The sequence below is a fragment of the Pelophylax lessonae genome, assembly GCF_965119305.1.
Source record: "Pelophylax lessonae genome assembly, chromosome: 2".
Classification (NCBI taxonomy): domain Eukaryota; kingdom Metazoa; phylum Chordata; class Amphibia; order Anura; family Ranidae; genus Pelophylax; species Pelophylax lessonae.
Window position 1 is genome coordinate 716,168,705 of NC_138769.1, and position 21,753 is coordinate 716,190,457.

The 21,753-nt window shown below is 43.0% G+C and overlaps 1 protein-coding gene across 1 annotated transcript in view; it reads left to right on the forward strand.

The window, feature by feature from the left end:
* The window catches only part of USP35 (ubiquitin specific peptidase 35), a gene marked incomplete at its 5' end in the record, with an annotated part of 66,672 nt that extends 54,183 nt beyond the window's left edge, over positions 1 to 12,489 (forward strand). Inside the window, 2 exons of the mRNA XM_082247322.1 lie at positions 628 to 1,861; positions 12,264 to 12,489. Of these exons, the coding sequence (XP_082103448.1) occupies positions 628 to 1,861; positions 12,264 to 12,431 (1,402 nt within the window). The 3' untranslated portion in view covers positions 12,432 to 12,489. The remainder of the gene's footprint in view (positions 1 to 627; positions 1,862 to 12,263) is intronic.
* Between the last annotated feature and the right edge of the window lie 9,264 nt (positions 12,490 to 21,753).

Consider the following 21,753-nt stretch of genomic DNA (forward strand, 5'->3'; position numbering starts at 1 on the left):
CTATGGTAGCTGGGAGATACTATGGTAGGTTAGGGGATCTGCAGCTAGCTGAAGATCCTGAAGGAAGGAGACAGTGGAGTGACAGTGGGCCATGGCCCATTAGTTGAGAACAACTGCTCTAGAGCATGTCTCTTTCTTTAACTCTTTTCTGTGGTGAAAAGCAGGCTTGTTAAATTACTAGGCTTGTAAAGTCTTTGCAGGAGGAGCTTCTAGGAGCTAAATTCTTTCTGACGTAGGCATACCACCATAACAACATCGCCTAAGAGCCCCTTTTCTACATACATTTTGTGGGCAGGAAAGGAGAAAGGCAGAGTTCTGTAGTTCAGTAGGCTTATCACAATGGTTGGAATTTAAGTGCAGAAAAGGCACTATTTTATCAGGCCAAATAGGATTGTAGGAGATCAATGGATTTCTAGCAGATCAACAGGTATTTTTTGGAAATGCAGCATTTTTAACGGTAAAACATGTGTATGTATTGCAGAGATGTACTTAATGTTAAGCATACACTTATTTTTGCCGATGTTAACATTTTGTTTGTGAGACCCAAGGCCAAGTGTGACTTTTTTTTATTGAAGGTATTTTTTACTTTTAATTACTTTTACCTCTGATTTGCTGTTCTCTTTAAAGGCTTCATGAAGAAGAGAAAACTGGAAAGAGAATTTCCCAAACCTTGGCCCAAAGTAGCAGTAGTTTACAATCAAAGAAGACTGTCTTGGGCAACAGGACACTAATAGAGCAGATGTTCGGTGGAAGAATTGTTACGAAAATTCGGTGTCTGAAATGTCAATGTGTTTCAGCTAGGGAAGAAGCCTTTACTGACTTATCTTTGGCTTTTCCTCCAAGTGACTGCACCAAGAAAAAGCATCCTCAAACTTCTAATTCTTCCTCTCCACCAGAAGAAGAGGTAGGGCCATATGATGCTCACACAAGACCCAAAGCTCATCCCTTACAAACCACGGACTGTCTAGATGATGTCAGGTGGCAACAGAAAATTGAGGAAAATCGAGGTAAAGTGAGCCCAGCTGAAGTCTTGAAAATTCATGAAAAAGATTCCACTAAGGACAAAGATGAAAATAATTGTATGGTGGTTGGCATTCGGAATTTGGGTACTGTCAACTCCGTTGAAAAAGCGGGTGCCAAGAAATGTTCCCTTACCCTTTCTGATCTGATCAACCATTTCTTATGCCCAGAGATGTTGACCGCAGACAATAAATATCGTTGTGAAACTTGTCTGTCCTTACAAGATGCAGAGAAAATTGTAGAGCTTTCCACTGGTCCACGATACCTTATTTTGACTTTACTCAGGTTTTCATTTGATTTGAAGGCAATGAGGAGGAGAAAAATCTTGGACAACGTGTCCATTCCACTGATTCTCAAGTTACCTATCCATGTGCCTTCTTCCCCTGGGCCAGAGAATGCATCTATAGAAAGGGACAGTAGATATGCCTCTATGAAGGTACACCAGTCTGCAACCTACGACTTGTGTACTGTAATTGTACATTCTGGACTGTCTTCCGAAAGTGGTCACTACTATTGTTATTCTAGAGAATGCATGGACACCGAGAGTCACAAACCACCGGGTGTTGATATAAAAAGGTTCCCATCTGACAAACATCTGGACATGGAAATCCAGTGGTACCTCTTCAATGACACCAGAGTGACTTTTTCATCCTTTGAATCTGTCAGCAACATAACATCCTTTTTTCCCAAGGATACAGCCTATGTGCTCTTCTACAGGCACCGGCCATATGGCCTTCCCGAGGCAACACAGGACTTAGAAGCAGCCAAGCCACATGGTGATATCTCTCTGAACAAGGAGCTAATGGAAGCAATTACTAAAGATAACATCAAGTATTTACAGGTGAGCAGTGGTGGCTGTTGCTTGGTAATTCGGGGGGGGGGGGGGGGGCGGCAAACCAATGCGCAACCCCCTGATCGGTCTGTCAGTCAGTTGGCAAGCGACACGTTCCTCCCCCGTGACACGTTCCTCCCCCCCCCATGGTCTGCTTCTACCTCCTCCTGCCTCCTGTCCGAGCCGGGGAGTGCTGGATGGCTGAGCCGTCAGCCGCTGTCCTTCTCCTCCAGCCGTGTCTCTTCTGCCTCTTCCTGGCCACTGGCCAGTAAGATCGCTTCTCCTTTTGGCCAATCGGGAAAGGGGTCTCACAACCCTCTTCCTGATTGGCTGGGAGGAGAGTCAGTGTGACAATAGCGAATATTCATTTGCTATTGTCACACAATGGGTGGGCACAGGGCGCAGTGCTGTGCGCCCCGAGCCCACCTTTTCTTGAAGCCTATTAGAGCCAATGGCTCTAATCATGTGCTTCAAAAAAAAAAAAATCCCCTATTGGAATCCATGTGTCCAGCACCCTGTATGTAGATTAGGGGGCCAGACGCATGGATAGGGGGGGAGCCCCTGCACCCCTAATGGATGGGCCGCTCCTGCAGGTGAGCTGTAAAGTCTTTTTTTCAGCTTATCCACTTCAGTCCCAGAGCCATTCTTTTAATCCATTTTGCACACATGCTTAAAATGCGCATTCTGAAAGCAGAGACTCTGGAGAATAAAAGAGTGGTATTTGCTATTTTTATGTTACATGACATTGGCACAACAATTTATCAAACCCAAATTTTTGGTAAAAAATTACACCTCCTTGTGCAAGTTATTATTAGTGCAAACAAACACAATATATTACTCGATTATTTGGTAAAAGACAAAAGATGAGGTTGTGCCAAGTAAATAGATACCCAGTATGTAAAGCCTTAAATCTGCATGCTCCCGTGAAATGGTGTTAAACGTCAATACTCTAAATGATCCATAGGTGACACTTTAAAAGCCCCTACAGGTCATCATTTTAGAGGTAACCATGATTAATGGGCCTTGTATTGATGTCTCCCCTACATTCCACTGTAGCTAAAAGAACAAAGATCATGCTCCATTAGCTGCTCCCCAGAGAATGACAGCTCTGAACCAGGAAGTGACGTAATACTTACCAAACCATGTATCTGTGGTCATGTGTACCCTGCTACCCTGCTACTTGTAAGGGACTTCTGATTGGCCGACTGCTGGTGTCAAATCACTCAAGCTCCTGTCCTGCTTCTTCTATAATAGGACTACAACCCATGGCTGGTAGTTCCTAGCCTTTGCCATATTGTGCCCAACTCCCTGCCATAGGCCTTCCCACAATATCCCCAGTCATTATCTTTATATATACAGTATATATATACAAGAAAGGAATGTCCACATAAAAGTTATAGTTTCGACACGTTACTAATGTTTTTCAAAGATTGATGTGATTCATCACCTCACACAGACATACCGACTGGTGTTTTCTGCATTCATTGCCATACACATAAGTGGATGAGCTGTAGGAGTCATTGTGAAAGCCACACATTGCACATCGCTGATAGGCCTTCTTCTCTTAGTATGTCTCTCTCTCCTCTCTTTGGCAGCACCATGGGCACTCAACTTCCTATATACTATATCTTCTCTTCAAACTGAGATTCACAAGTTGAAGCATCCTGCTCTGTCAGCCGAGATTAACATGATGTCTTCTACAGTATACCAGTCTCTCTTCTATGTTCCCCTCCATGATGTTAGTCTCTTACTTCCCAGGGTCATCAGAGGTCTCTGACTTGCCCGTTAGGCTTTATGCATCCAGCTCACAACTTGCTTCATGTCATTACAGAGACAGGACTGCTGCAGCTGCACCTCTGAATTCAGTACACTTCTCCCAGGTGTCAATAGAAGTCCCATGGGCATTAGTACTCAGAGAAAACTAGCTTGGCCTAGAAGACCTTTTGCATCCCACTCGCAGTCCAGTTAAACCATATTTCTGGTCCACTTAGACCATGTTTAATAAGACAGGACAACCTTGCTCTTCTGGCTATTGGACTATTTCACCCGGGGACCCTCTGCCCTATGCAGGGCTTTTGCAGCAGCTGGTTACATCTGTGTGAGATGTTTGGTTTCCATGCCCCATTTGACTAGGACTTCCCTCATCCTGGCATTTATATGGGTGCTCTCCATTTATTTTTATTTTAGTTAAACAAGATTATGTTATGTTTCTTTTTGCAGTGAAAAAAATTCTTACCAGAGAACTTACTAAAATAAAAAGTGTGCTTTTGCCATTCATTAAACATAAAAAATTATATGGATAGTAGAAGGAAATTTGAACTGGCAGGACTGTTGATTTTGAAAGGTGTTTTTAAAATGTACTTGTTTTTTTAAAAAACAAAAAACTCAGTGTGAAGTTGCACAATAAACCCCTCATAGACATTTGAAGACAGACCAAAATGGTAAAAATGTATTTTTATTATATTTAAACTGTTTAAAAAAGACATTATAAAAATGGTAATAATATACAAAATTGACACAAAAAAAAAAAACAAGTACCCTTTACAGCATAAGGACATGGCAAGTACAAGGCCACCCATATTGAACCATCGGACTAACCGCCATGAACTCTTGCGTGAACATCTGACATATTTCGGACTAGTGTAGTCCTTCTTCAGAGCTCCACGACTGCGCAGGTCCATCCAGCAGAAGCCACTTTTTTACATCTAGCTATGACGTGCAATATATTTGTTGAACTTTGCAAGTATATTTGTGGCTTATGTAATGTTTAGACTGTGATATCACCTTATCTTTGGATATACTCTTTGTTATATACATAGTTTTCTTTTTGTTACCCAAATGTGATATGTATGACTATATTACTAATACTATACATTTATATTCTGGAAAAAAATAGTACCCATCGTAATACCTCTGAAGAAGGACTACACTAGTCCGAAACATGTCAGGTGTTCACGCAAGATTTCATGGCGGCTAGCCCAATGGTTTGGCCTTGTGCATGCCATGTCCCTATGCTGTAAAGCAGGGGTGTCCAACCTTTTGGCTTCTCTGGGCCACATTGAGTGTAGAGAAATTTTCTGGGGCCACATAGAAATTATATACTATAGTTAAGGTATATAAGTAATAAAATGCTGCCACACCCTTCCCGCGATGCCGCACCCCCCCCCCCACACACTAATTTAACACAACTAGAGGATAATCAAATGAAATGGAATCAGTATACAGAGGTTTACTTCTTCTGAGAGATATTAAAGGAACACTCTAACCACCATGACCACTTGTCACGTACCTGGTCCTGAAGCCGAAATGCCGAGAGGGCTCTCCTTGCGGCTGAGTGCTTGGTGTCCCTGAAGGTGGTAACAGGAAGCACGAAGCCCAAAGTAGCAGGGATTGCCAGCTGTGCCCCAGATGAGGGTTGATGGTAGGAATATATCTCTGCAGGTGAACACCAGAGGAGGTGAGCACTAGGACCCAGGAGTGCTGTGGTAGTTGCAGACTGCACACGGCTGGAAGTAGTTTGTAATGGAGAGTGCAGCTGGCAGGATCAACAGGTAAGTACTGGAAGCAGGTTCTGCAGGCTGGGTACAGCAGGTGGGCACCAAGGCAGATCACAGCAGACAAGGCACAGCCAAAGGCGTAGTCGGGGACAGAAGCAGAGGTCAGTAAGCCAGAGGTCAGCAGATCAGATAGCAGAGTCGTGGTTAGGCAAGCCGGGGTCATACACAGGGCAGATGACAAGAGAAGATCCGTGAACAATCCGAGGTCAGAGCTGGGAGCGAGACAAGAGGAATCCAAGAACAAGCCGGGTTGTCAACAGGTGATCAGAAGCAGCAACAAACACAGGAAGCAGGAAACAGGAAACAGGAAGCTGAAGACCAGTCAGCAATGTTCATGTGCCACAGATATCCTTTTAAAGGCCAGAGGGTGCTGGGATTGGACATCCACTTTGTGGGCCAGCACGCACACGTCTTCGCCCTAGCGGACGTGCGTTTGCAATACGTGCGTGCGTATTCATGCGGCTAGTTCCCTGACAGTGCCCCCCCCTTATGGGCAGCCTCCGGATGCCCAAACGTGACACCTTCTCAGGGTTTCTGTTGAAGAATTCTTGCAGTAACCTGGGGGCATGAATATTTACCTCAGGCTCCCATGAATTTTCCTCAGGTGGATATCCCTTCCACTTAACAAGATACTGAATATGTCTTCCTCGCTTTCTGCAATCCAGTATTGCTTCCACCTCAAATTCAGTTTCCTCGCCAATAGTAATTGGAGGTGGCGGTGGGTTCTCCCTTCCTGGGAAACGATCTGGAACAGCAGGTTTAAGAAGAGACACATGGAAGACTGGGTGAATTTTGTAAGATTGCGGAAGAGAAAGTTCGAAAGCCACAGGATTGATGATTCTTTTAATTCCGAAAGGTCCGATGAACCTTGGTCCCAGCTTACGAGAAGGACAGGGGAGTTTTAGGTTGGCCGTAGACAGCCACACTCTGTCACCAACCTTGAAGGCCGGGTTCTCTCTTCTCTTCTTATCATAATTCCTTTTATAGTCATCCTGGGCCTTTTGTATTGCCTCCTGCAGGGTCTGGTAATTCGTAAAGATGGAGGTTAATCTATCTTGTACTGCGGGCACATCAGTTTCTGGCAGAGAATCTGGAAAAAAGCATGGATGAAAGCCATAGTTAGCCCAGAATGGGGTTTGGTTGGTGGCCGCGTGCACTGAGTTATTGTAGGCAAATTCAGCACAGGGGAGCAGAGATACCCAGTTGTCCTGTGAAAAGGTGGAGAAACACCGAAGATACTGCTCTAAGGTCTGGTTGGTCCTCTCTGTCTGACCATTGCTTTGTGGGTGGTAGGCTGAGGACAAGCAGACATCAATATTTAAAGCTTTGCAAAGGGTTCTCCAGAATTTGGAGGTAAATTGCACACCTCTGTCTGATACAATGCTTTTGGGCAAGCCGTGAAGTCTCACTACTTCTTTAATAAAAGCCTGAGCCGTGTCTGTGGCTGAAGGTGTGCCCACCATAGGCACAAAATGCGACATCTTAGATAATCGATCAATGACTACAAAGATGGATGTGAATCCCTCAGCCGGAGGCAGGTCCACTATAAAGTCCATTGACAACATCTTCCAGGGCAATTCAGGAATTGGTAACGGCCTTAGCAGGCCCCAGGCTCTGGTGTTACTTCCCTTATTACGAAGGCACGTAGTACAGGAGCCAACATAATCCTTACAGTCCTGATTCAGGCCTGGCCACCAAAAAGATCGTTGAATGAGCTCAATGGTCTTGTGTACCCCGAAATGACCCGCTAATTGATGGTCATGACATGCCTTCAGGACTAGGGTCCTTGCTTCTTGTGGAACGAAGATCTTGTTATTTTGCTAGAAAAAATTGTCTTGTTTTTTCAAGGAACAAACTTCAGACTCCGGACACTGAGTGGAAGCTTGCTGGATGGCTGATTTTAAATCAGGTTGCAACAACAAAAAGTTTTGTGGTGAAAGGATGGTACTGGAGGAGGCTATTTCAGGGGTCTCTGGAAACATTCGTGAAAGTGCATCGGCCTTGCCGTTTTTTGACCCTGGCCTGTAGGTGATATGAAAATTAAATCGGGAGAAGAACAAAGCCCACCATGCTTGCCGAGGCCTAAGGCGTTTAGCAGTCCTAAGATATTCCAGATTCTTGTGATCTGTAAATATCATCACTGGATGGGCAGCTCCTTCCAAAAGATATCGCCATTCTTCTAAGGCTGTTTTGATAGCCAGTAGCTCCCGATCACCGACATCATAATTCCTTTCTGCTTGACTCAGCTTCCGAGAAAAAAAAGCTACCGGATGGAGCAAGGCTTTAGGCCCCATACGTTGTGACAAGATTGCCCCAGTGGCGACCTCGGAGGCATCAACCTCCAAGACATAAGGCAGAGCAGGGTCTGGGTGCCGAAGTATTGGAGCGGAGGTGAAAAGAGCTTTCAGTTTATTGAAGGCCGCCTGGGCTTCCTGGGACCACTGAAATCGGGAATGTTGACGTGTGAGCTGGGTAATGGGAGCAATAATGGATGAGAACCCTTTAATAAATCTCCTGTAAAAGTTGGCGAACCCCACAAATCTTTGGATTCCTTTTTTATCCACTGGGGCAGGCCATTCCAGGATGGAAGACACCTTTTGGGGGTCCATAGCGATACCATCAGTGGATATGATCAATCCTAGGAACTGGATGGTTTGTCTCTCAAATTCGCATTTCTCTGCCTTGGCGTAGAGTCCATGTTTCCTGAGGGTAGACAAGACTTTCTTTACGTGCACACGATGCAATTCAAGAGATGCAGAGAAAATGAGAATATCATCAAGATAGACTATAAGGAAGTAATCCAGAAATTCTCTAAAGATGTCATTTACAAGGTGTTGGAAAGTGGCTGGGGCATTGCAAAGTCCAAAAGGCATCACAAGGTATTCAAAATGTCCAAAACGGGTTCGGAAGGCCGTTTTCCACTCGTCGCCTTCTCTAATTCGGACTAAATTGTATGCACCTCGTAGATCCAGTTTAGTGAAAACTCGAGCAGCTCGAAATCGTTGAAACAGTTCTGGTATGAGAGGTAGCGGGTAGCGGTTCTTGACCGTAATTTTATTCAATTCCCTGTAATCTACACAAGGTCTGAGTGTATGATCCTTCTTTTGAACAAAGAAGATTCCTGCTCCTGCAGGGGAAGAGGATGGACGGATAAATCCTTTTTCCAGATTCTCGTTTATGTAGAGTCGTAGAGCCTCCAGCTCTATTTCTGATAATGGAAAAATCCGACCAAAAGGAATTTCTGCACCTGGAAGTAGTTCAATAGGACAGTCATAAGAGCGATGAGGTGGCAACACATCAGCTTTCTTCTTATCGAACACATCCAGGAAGTCATGATAGCTAGTAGGCACATACTGACCGATATCTGAGACTGCCTGAACGGTCAGGCAGCTGGGAGAGTCCAATGGTTCAGGAGCGAAACAATGCTGCTGGCAGTAGGCTGAAGGGAACATGATCTCCCCTTTAGACCAGTCAATCTTGGGATTATGGGCCCTCAACCAGGGAAGGCCGAGTATTACAGGAAACAAGGGGGAGTAGAGGACATCGAAACATAGGAACTCTTGATGTCCAGAGTCAGTAATCGTTAGAATTGGTTCAGTCTCTTGGGTAATGGGCCCCGACTTGGGAATGGTGCCGTCTGCCAGGTGAACAGTAAGACTCAGTGTTTTAGGTCTAAGTGGAATCTGTAATTTCTTAGCTAATGTAAGATCCAGAAAACAACTGCAGGCGCCTGAATCAACAATGGCTCGGAATTTGACTTCCCCTTCTGCCACTTGCAGTGAGACAGGCAAGATGATATGAGCGGGGGAGGATCCAGCGACCGAGGCATATGTGGGACGAGAGGACAGGAACTTACTGGGTCTCACAGGGCAGTTTCGAAGGAAATGTCCCGTACCGCCACAGTATAGACAAAGGTTGGCTTGCCGCCGGCGGATCCTCTCTTCAGGGGTCAGGGAAGGCCGCAACAGGCCGAATTGCATGGGTGTAGTGGTGGTTACTGGAGGTTTGTAAGATTGAGTCCGTTCAAAGCGCCGCTCCCGTAATCGGCGGTCAAGCTGTATAGCCAACTGTATAAGGCGTTCAAGGGTAGTGGGAGCTTCCACCCGGGCCAGTTCATCTTTGAGCGCCTCGGACAGACCAAGCCGGAACTGGTACTTGAGTGCGGCTTCATTCCAGTCTGTATCTGCTGACCATTTGCGGAATTCAACCGTATAGTCCTCTACAGGCCGATTCCCTTGCTGGAGTGTGTGCAGGGCCGCTTCGGCCGAAGCCATTCGCTGGGGGTCATCATACAGCTGTGCCATGGCTTCAAAAAAGGCTGAAACTGAGTCTAGGACTGGGTTACTTTGTTCCATAAGATGATGGGCCCAGGATTGAGGTTCTTCTGTCAGCAAGGAGATGATGAAACCGACTTTGACAGTTTCAAGGGAGAAAGTCCGTGGCTGCAGAGCTAGGTATAACTGACAAGCATTTTTAAACGCTCTGAATTTTCTTCGGTCCCCGGAGAAACGTTCGGGTATGGGGACCCTTGGTTCAGGTGGAGGTACCACTACTGTGGGTATGACAGCGGTGCGTTCAAAAACAGCAGAGGCTGGAGCAGAGACCTCATGTGCGGTATTCTGGCAAGCAGAAAAGGACGTAGAGGGTATGCTGTGCAGGCGACCTTCTAGTTGCATATAGCCTTCTTGTAAATTCTGTACGGCTTGTGTGAGGGCTGTAACTTGTTGGCACAAAGCCTCTAGCGGAGACGCACCTCTGTCGGCTTCAGACATTTTATGGCTGACTGGTACTGTCACGTACCTGGTCCTGAAGCCGAAATGCCGAGAGGGCTCTCCTTGCGGCTGAGTGCTTGGTGTCCCTGAAGGTGGTAACAGGAAGCACGAAGCCCAAAGTAGCAGGGATTGCCAGCTGTGCCCCAGATGAGGGTTGATGGTAGGAATATATCTCTGCAGGTGAACACCAGAGGAGGTGAGCACTAGGACCCAGGAGTGCTGTGGTAGTTGCAGACTGCACACGGCTGGAAGTAGTTTGTAATGGAGAGTGCAGCTGGCAGGATCAACAGGTAAGTACTGGAAGCAGGTTCTGCAGGCTGGGTACAGCAGGTGGGCACCAAGGCAGATCACAGCAGACAAGGCACAGCCAAAGGCGTAGTCGGGGACAGAAGCAGAGGTCAGTAAGCCAGAGGTCAGCAGATCAGATAGCAGAGTCGTGGTTAGGCAAGCCGGGGTCATACACAGGGCAGATGACAAGAGAAGATCCGTGAACAATCCGAGGTCAGAGCTGGGAGCGAGACAAGAGGAATCCAAGAACAAGCCGGGTTGTCAACAGGTGATCAGAAGCAGCAACAAACACAGGAAGCAGGAAACAGGAAACAGGAAGCTGAAGACCAGTCAGCAATGTTCATGTGCCACAGATATCCTTTTAAAGGCCAGAGGGTGCTGGGATTGGACATCCACTTTGTGGGCCAGCACGCACACGTCTTCGCCCTAGCGGACGTGCGTTTGCAATACGTGCGTGCGTATTCATGCGGCTAGTTCCCTGACACCACTTCAGTGATTTGAAGTGGTGATGGTGGTAGGAGTCAGAAACACTGCACATGCTGGGATATTTACAGTTATGTGCTGGGGGCTAGTTGCACCCCTAGCACATGTGACTTAGGCAGCCAGAAAAGGTCATGTCCCTAATTATACATGTATGAACAAGGACATGACATATTATGACAAAACACAACTAGTTATTAAAAAACATATTGCAACAATATACACCCGCTAATGTACATACAGTATACATATATGTATTTATACATACCTTTTCTACATAGTTTGCAGACTGCTGGCAGGTAACTGCTGGTGCGTTTACTGCTGGTGGGTAATGCTGGTGGTTACTGCTGTCTGGTGCTGGTGGGTACTGTTGGCAGGTATTGCTGGCTGGTGCTGGCAGGTACTGTTGGCGAATATTGCTGGCTGGTGCTGGCGGGTACTGTTGGCAGGTATTGCTGGCTGGTGCTGGCAGGTACTGTTGGCGAATATTGCTGGCTGGTGCTGGCGAGTACTGTTGGTGGGTATTTCTGGCTGGTGCTGGCAGGTACTGTTGGCGGGTGTTGCTGGCTGGTGCTTGCGGGTACTGTTGGCGGGTATTGCTGCCTGGTGCTGGAGGGTACTGTTAGGGGTGGGTATTGCTGCCTGGTGCTGGTGGGTACTGTTGGGGGGTATTGCTGCCTGGTGCCGGCGGGTACTGTTGGCGGGTATTGTTGATGGGTTCCCGACCCACCATTCCTGAGAATCAGTGTAACAGTCACAGAAGCTGATAACGGAGCCGCGCTGTAGGATTCGGAGCCGATGCTTCTGTCACAGGCGAAGTACATCTGGTATCACTCCACCTGTGACAGGAGCTGACGCTATACAGGAAGCATCAGGTCTGCTTCCTACAGCGCTGCTACGTTATTTACAGTGGTGTGATGCTCGAGGATGGCCCCTCCCCCCGATCCGCCCCTGGTCTGGAGTTCTGCGGCCGGCGGGCCGCATTGCCTGTGGTTCCGGGCCACATGTTGGACATGCCTGCTGTAAAGGGTACTCAGATGTTTTAATTGTATCAATTTTGTATATTATTCACATTTTTGCAATGTTTGTGTCTTTTTTTAAACAATTTAAATATAATAAAAATATTTTTTTACTATTTTGGTCTATCTTCAAAAATCCACAAAGGGGTTTATTGTGCAGTTTCGCACAGAGTTTTTTTTTTTTTTTTGTTTCTTGGACATGACAGACCAATTTTTCAAACACATACCACCTCTCCCCATATTTTGTTCTCTTAAAAGTTCCAGAACTTTTTGGATTTCTTTCCTTTTTTCCTAGGAGCAAGAAAAGGAAGCCAGGAACACAGCAGCTTATATTTCCCCACTCCTTAAATCTCCTCTATGGTGGCAGGACTTCGACAAGGACAGCGATGATGATGGCTCATCAGGAGGACTCGGCCCATCTGCTGGGGGGGCTGGCGGATCATTTCATGGTCTTGTGTTTTAGAAGATCTTCATGTGATAACCCTCCGGCATGATCATTGCGCATATTTATTTTTCCTTGATTGGGGTATATAGACTGCAGATTATAGAAAGGGTGGGTACAGCTGATGGGACCATTTTTTTTTTTTAGATTTCCCGATTAACACCATCAGGAACAAGCTTCGAAACTTTAGCTTTACACCCAAGGAAATGCCATATGCATCCAATTACCATTTATCCATTTTTCTATTTCTTATCTGCAATACTGAAAAAAAAAAAAAAGGGACTTTAATGTAAACTATCCAAAACCAAACAAGCATGCCTGCTTCAATTAAAATGCCCCCCCCCCCCCCTAAAATATATACTTTTATTTCACATAAAGATAAAATCATTATAACCAATAAAGAAAAAACACCCTTATTGGGCACAATATTCATATATTATTGTTATTTTAGTAACATTACCCCCATAGTACACATCCAATGTACCCAGTAGAAGAAACTATATATCAAGATATGGTCTGATTGCTGATGCTGGCTGATGTACATTTTGCAAGTTGATTTTCATTGAGATACAGCGGGCTAATTATCAATAACGTTTCCAGCTTAGAAGAGATTTTGTTTAAAAAAGAATATTCATGAAATGGTAACATTTCCTTGAAATGCCTCACCTCAGTTTGGCTCAGTCCTTTTAGCCATACACAAATTCATTGGATTCATTTTATTTGTCTTATATAAAATGTTTATTTTGACCTGGGATTTTTTTTATGAATATTATTTCGATTGATCACATATCTTTTTGTTGGTTTCAGTCAGTATAAATTTTGAAAAGTGAATAGTCAAGAAAACAGAAAAATTTCCACTTTTACTATTTAATCTATTTTGCATTTAACATTTTTCAATTTGCCTACTGACTTTTTTTTTTTTTTGACCTGACAAAATGTTTTCGAGTCAGTTTTAGATTCAGTTAGAAGTAACTACAACAGTAAACATTAAATGTAATGTGAATTGTGAAAACATTACATTCAAAAATAATTTATTTGGTTTTTAAATTTTTGGTTTTTAAATTTTTGGTTTTTAAATTTTTGGTTTTTAAATTTTTGGTTTTTAAATCTTTGGGTTTAAAAATTGCAATCAAGAGGCCTATAAACTATTCACTCTGCCTAGTGGAATTTTATTTGATCTGAAAAACCAAATTGAAATATCAGTTTTAGATCCAATTGAAAGTAAGTAAAATTTTAAATTGAAAAATACATTTATAAACCTTTTATTTTTTAACATGTCATCAAATGGCCTGGAAACTTTTCAGACTGACTAAATACATGTTTATTAAACCTGACAAAAAAATTTCAAAAATCAGTTTAAGATTTAATTGGAAGCTACTAATGAAAACATTCAATTGAAAAAATTCATAAATCTTTTTTTGTTTTTTTTTTTTAATCCAATTAAAAGACCTGGAAACTTTTCAATCTGTCTAATGACTTTTTCTTTTAGACCTGAAAAAATATTTTAGAATTCTGTTTTATATTCAGTTGGAAATACCCAATGAAAACATTTAATTTTTGTTTTTTAAATCTTTGATTTTTAAAATTCTATAAATCCTTGGCTTTTAAAATTACCTTTAAAAGGCTTAGGAACCTTTCAGTCTGCCTATTGGAATTTTATTAGATCTGAAAAAAAAAATTAAAAGATCAGTTTTAGATTAAATTGAAAGTAACTTAAACCTAATATTTAAAAAAAAAATAATATCATAAGCCTTTTGTTTTTAAACATTAAATGGCCTGGAAACTTTTCAGTCTGCCTAAAGAATGTTTTATTAAACCTGACAACATTTTTCAAAAATCAGTTTTAGATTTAATTGGAAGTTACTAACTAAAACATTAAATTTAAAAAAATCATAAATCTTATTTTATTTTTATCTCATTAAAAGACCAGGATGATATTCAATCTATCTAATGACTTTTTCTTTTAGACCTGAAAAAATGTTTTAGAATTTAGTTTTAGATTCTGTTGGAAGTAACCAATGAAAATTTACATTTTTGTTTTTTAAATATTTGTTTTTCAAAATTACCTTTAAAAGGCTTAGGAACTTTTCAGTCTACTTAATGGAATTTTATTAGATCTGACAAAAAAAATTAAAGATCCTTTTTAGATTCAATTGAAAGTAACTAAAACTTTAAATTAAAAAAATAACTTCATAAGCCTTTGTTTTTAAATATTAAATGGCCTGAAATTTTCAGTCTGCCTAAAGAATGTTTTATTAAACCTGACAACATTTTTCAGAAATCAGTTTTAGATTTAATTGGAAGTTACTAATGAAAACATTAAATTGAAAAAATTCATAAATCGTATTTTATTTTTTTATATCTCATTAAAATCTGTCTAATAACTTTTTCTTGTAGACCTGAAAAAATGTTTTTAAAATTACCTTTAAAGGGCTTAGGAACTTTTCGGAACTACCTAATGGAATTTTATTAGATCTGAAAAAAAAAAAAAAAATGAAAGATCCGTTTTAGATTTAATTGAAAGTAACTAAAATTTTAAATTAATAAATAACTTCATAAGCCTTTTGTTTTTAAATATTAAATGGCCTGAAACTTTTCAGTCTGCCTAAAGAATGTTTTATTAAACCTGAGAGCATTTTTCAAAAATCAGTTTTAGATTTAATTGGAAGTACTAATGAAAACATTAAATTGAAACATTTCATAAATCTTTGTTTTTTGTAAAAAAAAATCCCATTAAAAGGCCTGGAGGGTTTAAGTCTGCCTGAGGAAATTATTTATCAGTCCTGGCAAAATAAAACCTATATAAATTAAAACATAATTTCATAAGTGTCACGCCGAGCGCTCCGGGTCCTGCAGCATCCCCGGAGCACTCGAGGCATGCTGCGGGTAGCGACGCTCCGGTCACCTTCCCCGACCGTGAGCGCCGATTCCCCGCATTTCTCACACAGTCGGTCCGCGCGGCGGGACGTTCTTGCCCGCGGACTCCACTCACCTCCCGCTCGGCTCTCGCCCTGGCTTCCTCCCGGCGAGCGGCCCCGCTCTCTAGGGCGTGCGCACGCCGCTGTTCTGAAATTTAAAGGGCCAGTGCACCACTAATTGGTGCCTGGTCCAATCAGTCCAAATGCTATAAAAACCCACTTCCCCTTCCTGTCCTTGCCCGATCTTGTTGCCTTTGGGGCCTTGAGAAAGCTTTTGGTGTATTTTTCCGTGCCTGTGTATCAGACCTTCTGCTGTTGCCCCTGACTACGAACCGTTGCCGCCTGCCTTGACCTTTTTCTCCGTCTGACCCTGCCTTTGCCTTGTCCTTCTGCACCGCGCCTGAATCAGCTGTCTTTGAGGTTGAGCCGTTACCGGAGGATACGACCTGGTTGCTACCGCCGCAGCAAGTCCATCCCGCCTTGCGGCGGGCTCTGGTGAAAACCGGTAGTAATTTAGAACCGGTCCCCTGGTACGGTCCACGCCAATCCCTCACTGACACAGAGGATCCACCTCCAGTGCAGTCACCTGCCGCCAGTCCGGACCCTGACAATAAGCCTTTTGTTTTTAAACATTAAATGGCCTGAAAACTTTTCAGTATGCCTAAAGAATGTTTTATTAAACCTGACAACATTTTTCAAAAATCAGTTTTAGATTTAATTGGAAGTTACTAATGAAAACATTCAATTGAAACATTTCATAAATCTTTTTTTTTTTTTTTTTTTTAATCCCATTAAAAGACCTGGAGGGTTTAGGTCTGCCTGATAAAATTATTTATCAGTCCTGACAAAATAAAACATATATAAAAATAAATAAAAATAAAAAATAGCTTTATGTATGGGTCAATTATAATTAAATTTAGTCAGAATATCATATAATCTAATGAAATAAATGATACAATAGATATTATAACATCCAAATCCTCCCATATAAAATGACAAATGTTTAAACTGCGTAGGCATTTTAAACATATGTATTATAATATATAATATATTATACATCACTACAATTTTATTGGCATTATATACATTTGAATATTTTGAACAGGCATTTAAAATTAAACTCCAGGCTAATTTTAAAACCTTCAATTTTATCCAGTTATGTATTAATTAAAAAATCATTACATGTATTTCTACCTATAGTTAGCAAAAGTATTTGTACCTCTCTCCTGATATTATCCTTCTGCAATCCCCTGCCCAGCAGCATTCAGACAGGAAGGGAGGAGCTAACACTAAGAACCAATCAGGTGCTCTTGCATTGCATTGAGCTGTTTCACGTCTATAATCACAGCTTGCTGCAAATCTTATTTAATTTAATTCTATTTAATAAATTAATTTATGTGACAATTTTACTTAAATGATATTCATAAAATAAATATTACAATTTATTGAATTAAATAATGTGTAAACTATTATTTGTTAAAATAATGTAACAATCTGTTAATTGATAGTAAATTACCTACATTTTGCCTTATAATACCCTGGCAAGTGCCTTAAAAAGTAACATTTAGCGTAATCTGGAGCTTGAAAAGACTTCATTTGTCCTAAGGTGTGATGTATATTGACATTCTATTCATTTATGTTATTTAGTGATATGGTGCACACTATTAAACAGCTTTAAACATAGATTAGACTCCGCCCTAGAGGAGCATTTTTTTTCTAAAATCCATTCCACAGTCTCACTCACTTGTTACGAGACATTACTTATGAATGCTGTTATATGCAATATCTAAAATAGAGTTACATTAAAAAAAGCACATTAGCTACTGCTTAATTTCGGTATCGGCTGATATTGGCCGATATTTTCGTACATTCTTATTTTTATTTATTTTTTTTTATTTTTTTTTTTTACAGGTACTCTTGTGGAGGGATCTGGAGGTCCAATAGACCCCAAACCCCTCCTCTGCACTTAAAAGTATTCAAAACGCCAAGTTTGGCTGTTTTGAATGCTGTAATTTTTTTTTAATTTGGCGCCGCCAGTACCCGGAAGTGATGTCATGACATCACTTCCGGGTTTTTACATGGAGACCTGATCAGAGCCGAATGCGGCTTTGATTGGGTCTTCTCTTCGGCGGCCGTGCAGGATGGTTGCCCAGGTCTCCCGGTTGGGCGTGAGACCCAGGCGAGCCGCGGAAGGTGGCGGGAGGGGGGGACGTCCCCTCCCGCTCCTTGTAATGACAGCCGAGCGGCTTCTCAGCTGCATCGGTTGTCATTACAAGACAGCCGACAGTGGACTATGGATGCCGGTACCAGGGTGATGCCTCTAGCTGCAGGCATCACTCCGGTACAAGCACTTTCCAGAAATATCGGCAATATCGGTCACTTTGCCTATAATTGGTCGATCTCTAGTTTTGATATCCATTAATACTGTCAATGACCCAGGCCAAATGTCCCCCCACCTTAGTTCCTACCAGAGAGAACCTACCTACCAGAAGATTCTTTCTATTGTGTGACACCATCAAGGTCAGCTTTCTGGACTGAAGATGGGAGAAGATCCCCTGGGTAACGGGTGGTAGAAATATCACCAACCCACTGCTAAAAATAAAGATTTGGGCAGCGTTCAATGTTAAAAACAGGGTCCAACATATTCACAAGCTTTTTGTCGGCAATCATGGAGCCCCCTTGTGTTTCCAATTGGCGGAGCATGCTTGGACTATCTATATTGCCTGCAATGCCTCTGTTGTACTTCACCGCCTCCAGCCCCTATGTACCGGCATCACTTACAGGAATGTTAACTAACTTTACAGATATTAAAGTGAAGTTTGTGAAATAAACAGAAGCAGCATTTCAAAAAATGGTGTCTTTCTTCCTAAATTACTGTGTATCTGTCATTGTGCTCAGCACACATCGTTTCCGAAAACCCCATGGTGGATATTGGGCAGAGCCCAATACAAACATTTATACCAGGGGTCTAACTGAAAGGTTTATTGAATAAGAGCATCAGATGAATCCGACGTGTTTCGGGGGAAATGCCACCCCTTCCTCAGGGCTGTCAAGACTGCAGTTTGCAATCTTGACAGTCTTGATCAAGCATCACTATACTATAGGTCTCCTAATTGCATCTCACCATGGGTCCAATTATATCTATGGCTTCAGCCCTGAGGAAGGGGGTGGAATTTTCCTCCACATTCATTGGATTCACCTGATCACAAAATGAACCCCCCTGAGTGTCATGAAATTTTGTATTGGGTGCTACACCCCAGAGTTTGTTCTCTACTGGGAGTTCTCCTTAAGGCTATCAGAGAGGCAGCATCACGAGACCGGAACAAGGTCCATCTACACTGCACTTTTATTGCATATTAGTCCCTTTGAAGGAGAGTTTACTCTATTGTACAGCCAACAGTACTAATACCCCGCTTCTTTTAGTGCAATGCTATCACACATAAACATCAGCTCATCATTTCCCAGTCAAACTAATGCACTCTGATGCTAGAAACTCACCTTTTGACCTTTTATTTACCTCAAAGACATCCATATGTAGCGCTACCCCCTAGTGTCCACCTAATCCTGCACAGCCAAGCAACAAGCATTTTTCCAGCTTGCATTCTCAGTCTTGAACCTGACATTGGGCTTGCTTTTATGTTTTATTGAGGGAATATAAACTTGGATGGGCATAATGAATTAAGGGATGCCCAAACTGAGTTCAACAACAACTTAGAGGACAACTTCTCTATGTACAACTTGCAGCAAAATGGATCCTAGACTGTACTCCCACCGGAATAATGTCAGTTCTTAATGATTTAGTAGCGCCCTTCCTTGCAATACAGGGTGTCTCCTAAATGAGACCTAAGGGTGGTGAAGATCCCTCTGGTCAAACTGCTCCTGCCTGGAAGCAGAGCCCCCAGCCCCAGGGTCCCCTCCATGCCTCACGATTAGCACTCCATACTCCAACCAGCAATGACCCCCGACTAGCCAAGTTCCTCAGTATTTTTGGGCACATCTTACCACCCTGCCAAGCCTCACTGCCTTGGAATTGGTCAAACTCCTATAAACAGTCAGATCCCCACCCCTGCACCACCACCCACTAGCTTCTAGAAGTTTTTGGAAACTTCCAGAATCAGGGGGAGATGACAGAGGCCTGACAGGCAGAGCCCTAAAGCCTGACCTGAGCTGGAACCCCACAGACATGCTCACTTTAGCTACTTGTAAACCAAACTAAATTTACCTAAGCTACTTACACCTAACCTATTCACACTATGTACACCAGGGGGTGCTACACATACATAACCCTTATAAAGGGTGGGCACATGGCTTTATGATAGTACTGTACAGAATCCAGCAACAAAGAGAAAACCAGTGCACAGAGTACTTGCAGATCCTGAAGCATGATTCACTGAAGTCCCATATCAACAAAAAAGTTACACCAGTGTTTTGAGAGCACGGTGGCATCTGACTGTCAACTTGAAAAAGAGGGCCACCGTGCTCACAAAATATTGGTGTACTTTTTTTGCTGATTTTCTTTTTAAGCTCCACAGTGCAGTGTGCACGCTCAAAATTAAACACTGGTGCAATAAAAAAAAAAAAGTGAGCACACAAAATCATTGTGTAAAAAAGAGTGTAACACAGGGTCCACCTCTGAAGGGAAAGGACCCTGGTCCTGTTCCCCGGGAGCATGTAACTCCTGACAGGGACTGGGGAACTCGTGGTCCACACGGCCAAAACCAGACAGACCCCATTCTTCAGACGACCTGCCAAGGCAAAGTCCACCCAAGTACTGGGGCGGGGGGGGCATGACCCCAAGACTTTTAGGACAACTCCAAGGAACTATACCCACCTAATCGAATGTCAGTAAAGTGCAAAAAATTGCAAAATAAATAAGCGCTTAAGGTGCAAAAGTTCAGACAATGGCAGGCCTTTTTTTGCTGATGTGGGACTTCAGTAAATCCTACATTGGAATCTTCTTTTTGTTGTGCTGTCTCAGGAGTAAGTGATGCAGAGTTCATTGTTTAGTAGTAAGTGCTGCAAAGTTCAGGGGTCAGTAGTAAGTGACTCAGAGTTCATTGTTCAGTACGTGATGCAAAGTTCAGGGGTCAGTAGTAAGTGAGGCAACAATCGGGGGTCAGTAGTAAGTGACACTGAGGTCAGTAGTGATACAGAGTTCAGGAGTCAGTAGTCAGTGATGCAGAGGTCAGGGGTCAGTAGTAAGTGACACAGAGTTCAGAGGTCAGTAGTAACTGACAGTGTCAATAGTTTACGGGTCAATAGTAAGTGATGTAGAGTTAAGGGGTCAGTAGTAAGTCACAGAGTTCAGGAGGTCAGCAGTAAGTAACATAGAGGTTCAGGGGTCAGTAGTAAGTGACATAGAGTTCAGGGGTCAATAGTAAGTGATGAAGAGTTTAGGGGTCAGTAGTAAATGATGCTAAGTTCAGGGGGTCTGTAGTAAGTGACACAGAGTTCAGGGGGTCTGTAGTAAGTGACACAGAGTTCAGGGTTCAGTAGAAAGTGGTGCAGAGTTCAGGGGTCAGTAGATAGTGACACAGAGTTTGGGGGTCAGTAGTAAGTGATGCAGAGTTCAGGGGTCAGTAGAAAGTGGTGCAGAGTTCAGGGGTCAGTAGTAAGTGGCACAGAGTTCAGGGGTCAGTAGTAAGTGGCACAGAGTTCAGGGGTCAGTAGTAAGTGGTGCAGATTTCAGGGGTCGGTAATAAGCAATGCAGAATTCAAGTGTCAGTAGTAAGGGACACAGAGTTCAGGAATTAGTAATAAGTGATGCAGAGTTCAAGGGTCAGAAGTGACACAGAGTTTAGGGGTCAGCAGTAAGTGACGTAGAGTTCAGGGAGTCAATATAAGTGAGGCAGAGTTAAGGGGTCAGTAGTAAGTAATGCAGACTTCAGGGGTCAGTAGTAGGTGACACAGAGATCAGGGGTCAGTACAAAGTGATGCAGAGTTCAGGGGTCAGTAGTAAGAGACACAGAGTTCAGGGGTCAGTAGTAAGTGATGCAGAGTTCAGGGGTCAGTAGTAAGTGATGCAAAGATGCAGAGTTCAGGGGTCAGTAGTAAGTGATGCAGAGTTCAGGGGTCAGTAGTAAGTGATGCAGAGTTCAGGGGTCAGTAGTAAGTGATGCAAAGATGCAGAGTTCAGGGGTCAGTAGTAAGTGATGCAGAGTTCAGGGGTCAGTAGTAAGTGATGCAGAGTTCAGGGGTCAGTAGTAAGTGACACAGAGTTCAGGGAGTCAATATAAGTGAGGCAGAGTTAAGGGGTCAGTAGTAAGTAATGCAGACTTCAGGGTCAGTAGTAAGTGACACAGAGTTCAGGGGTCAGTAGTAAGTGATGTAGAGTTCAGGGGTCAGTAGTAAGTGATGCAGAGATGCAGAGTTCAGGGGTCAGTAACAAGTAACACAGAGTTCAGGGGTCAGTAGTAAGTGATGCT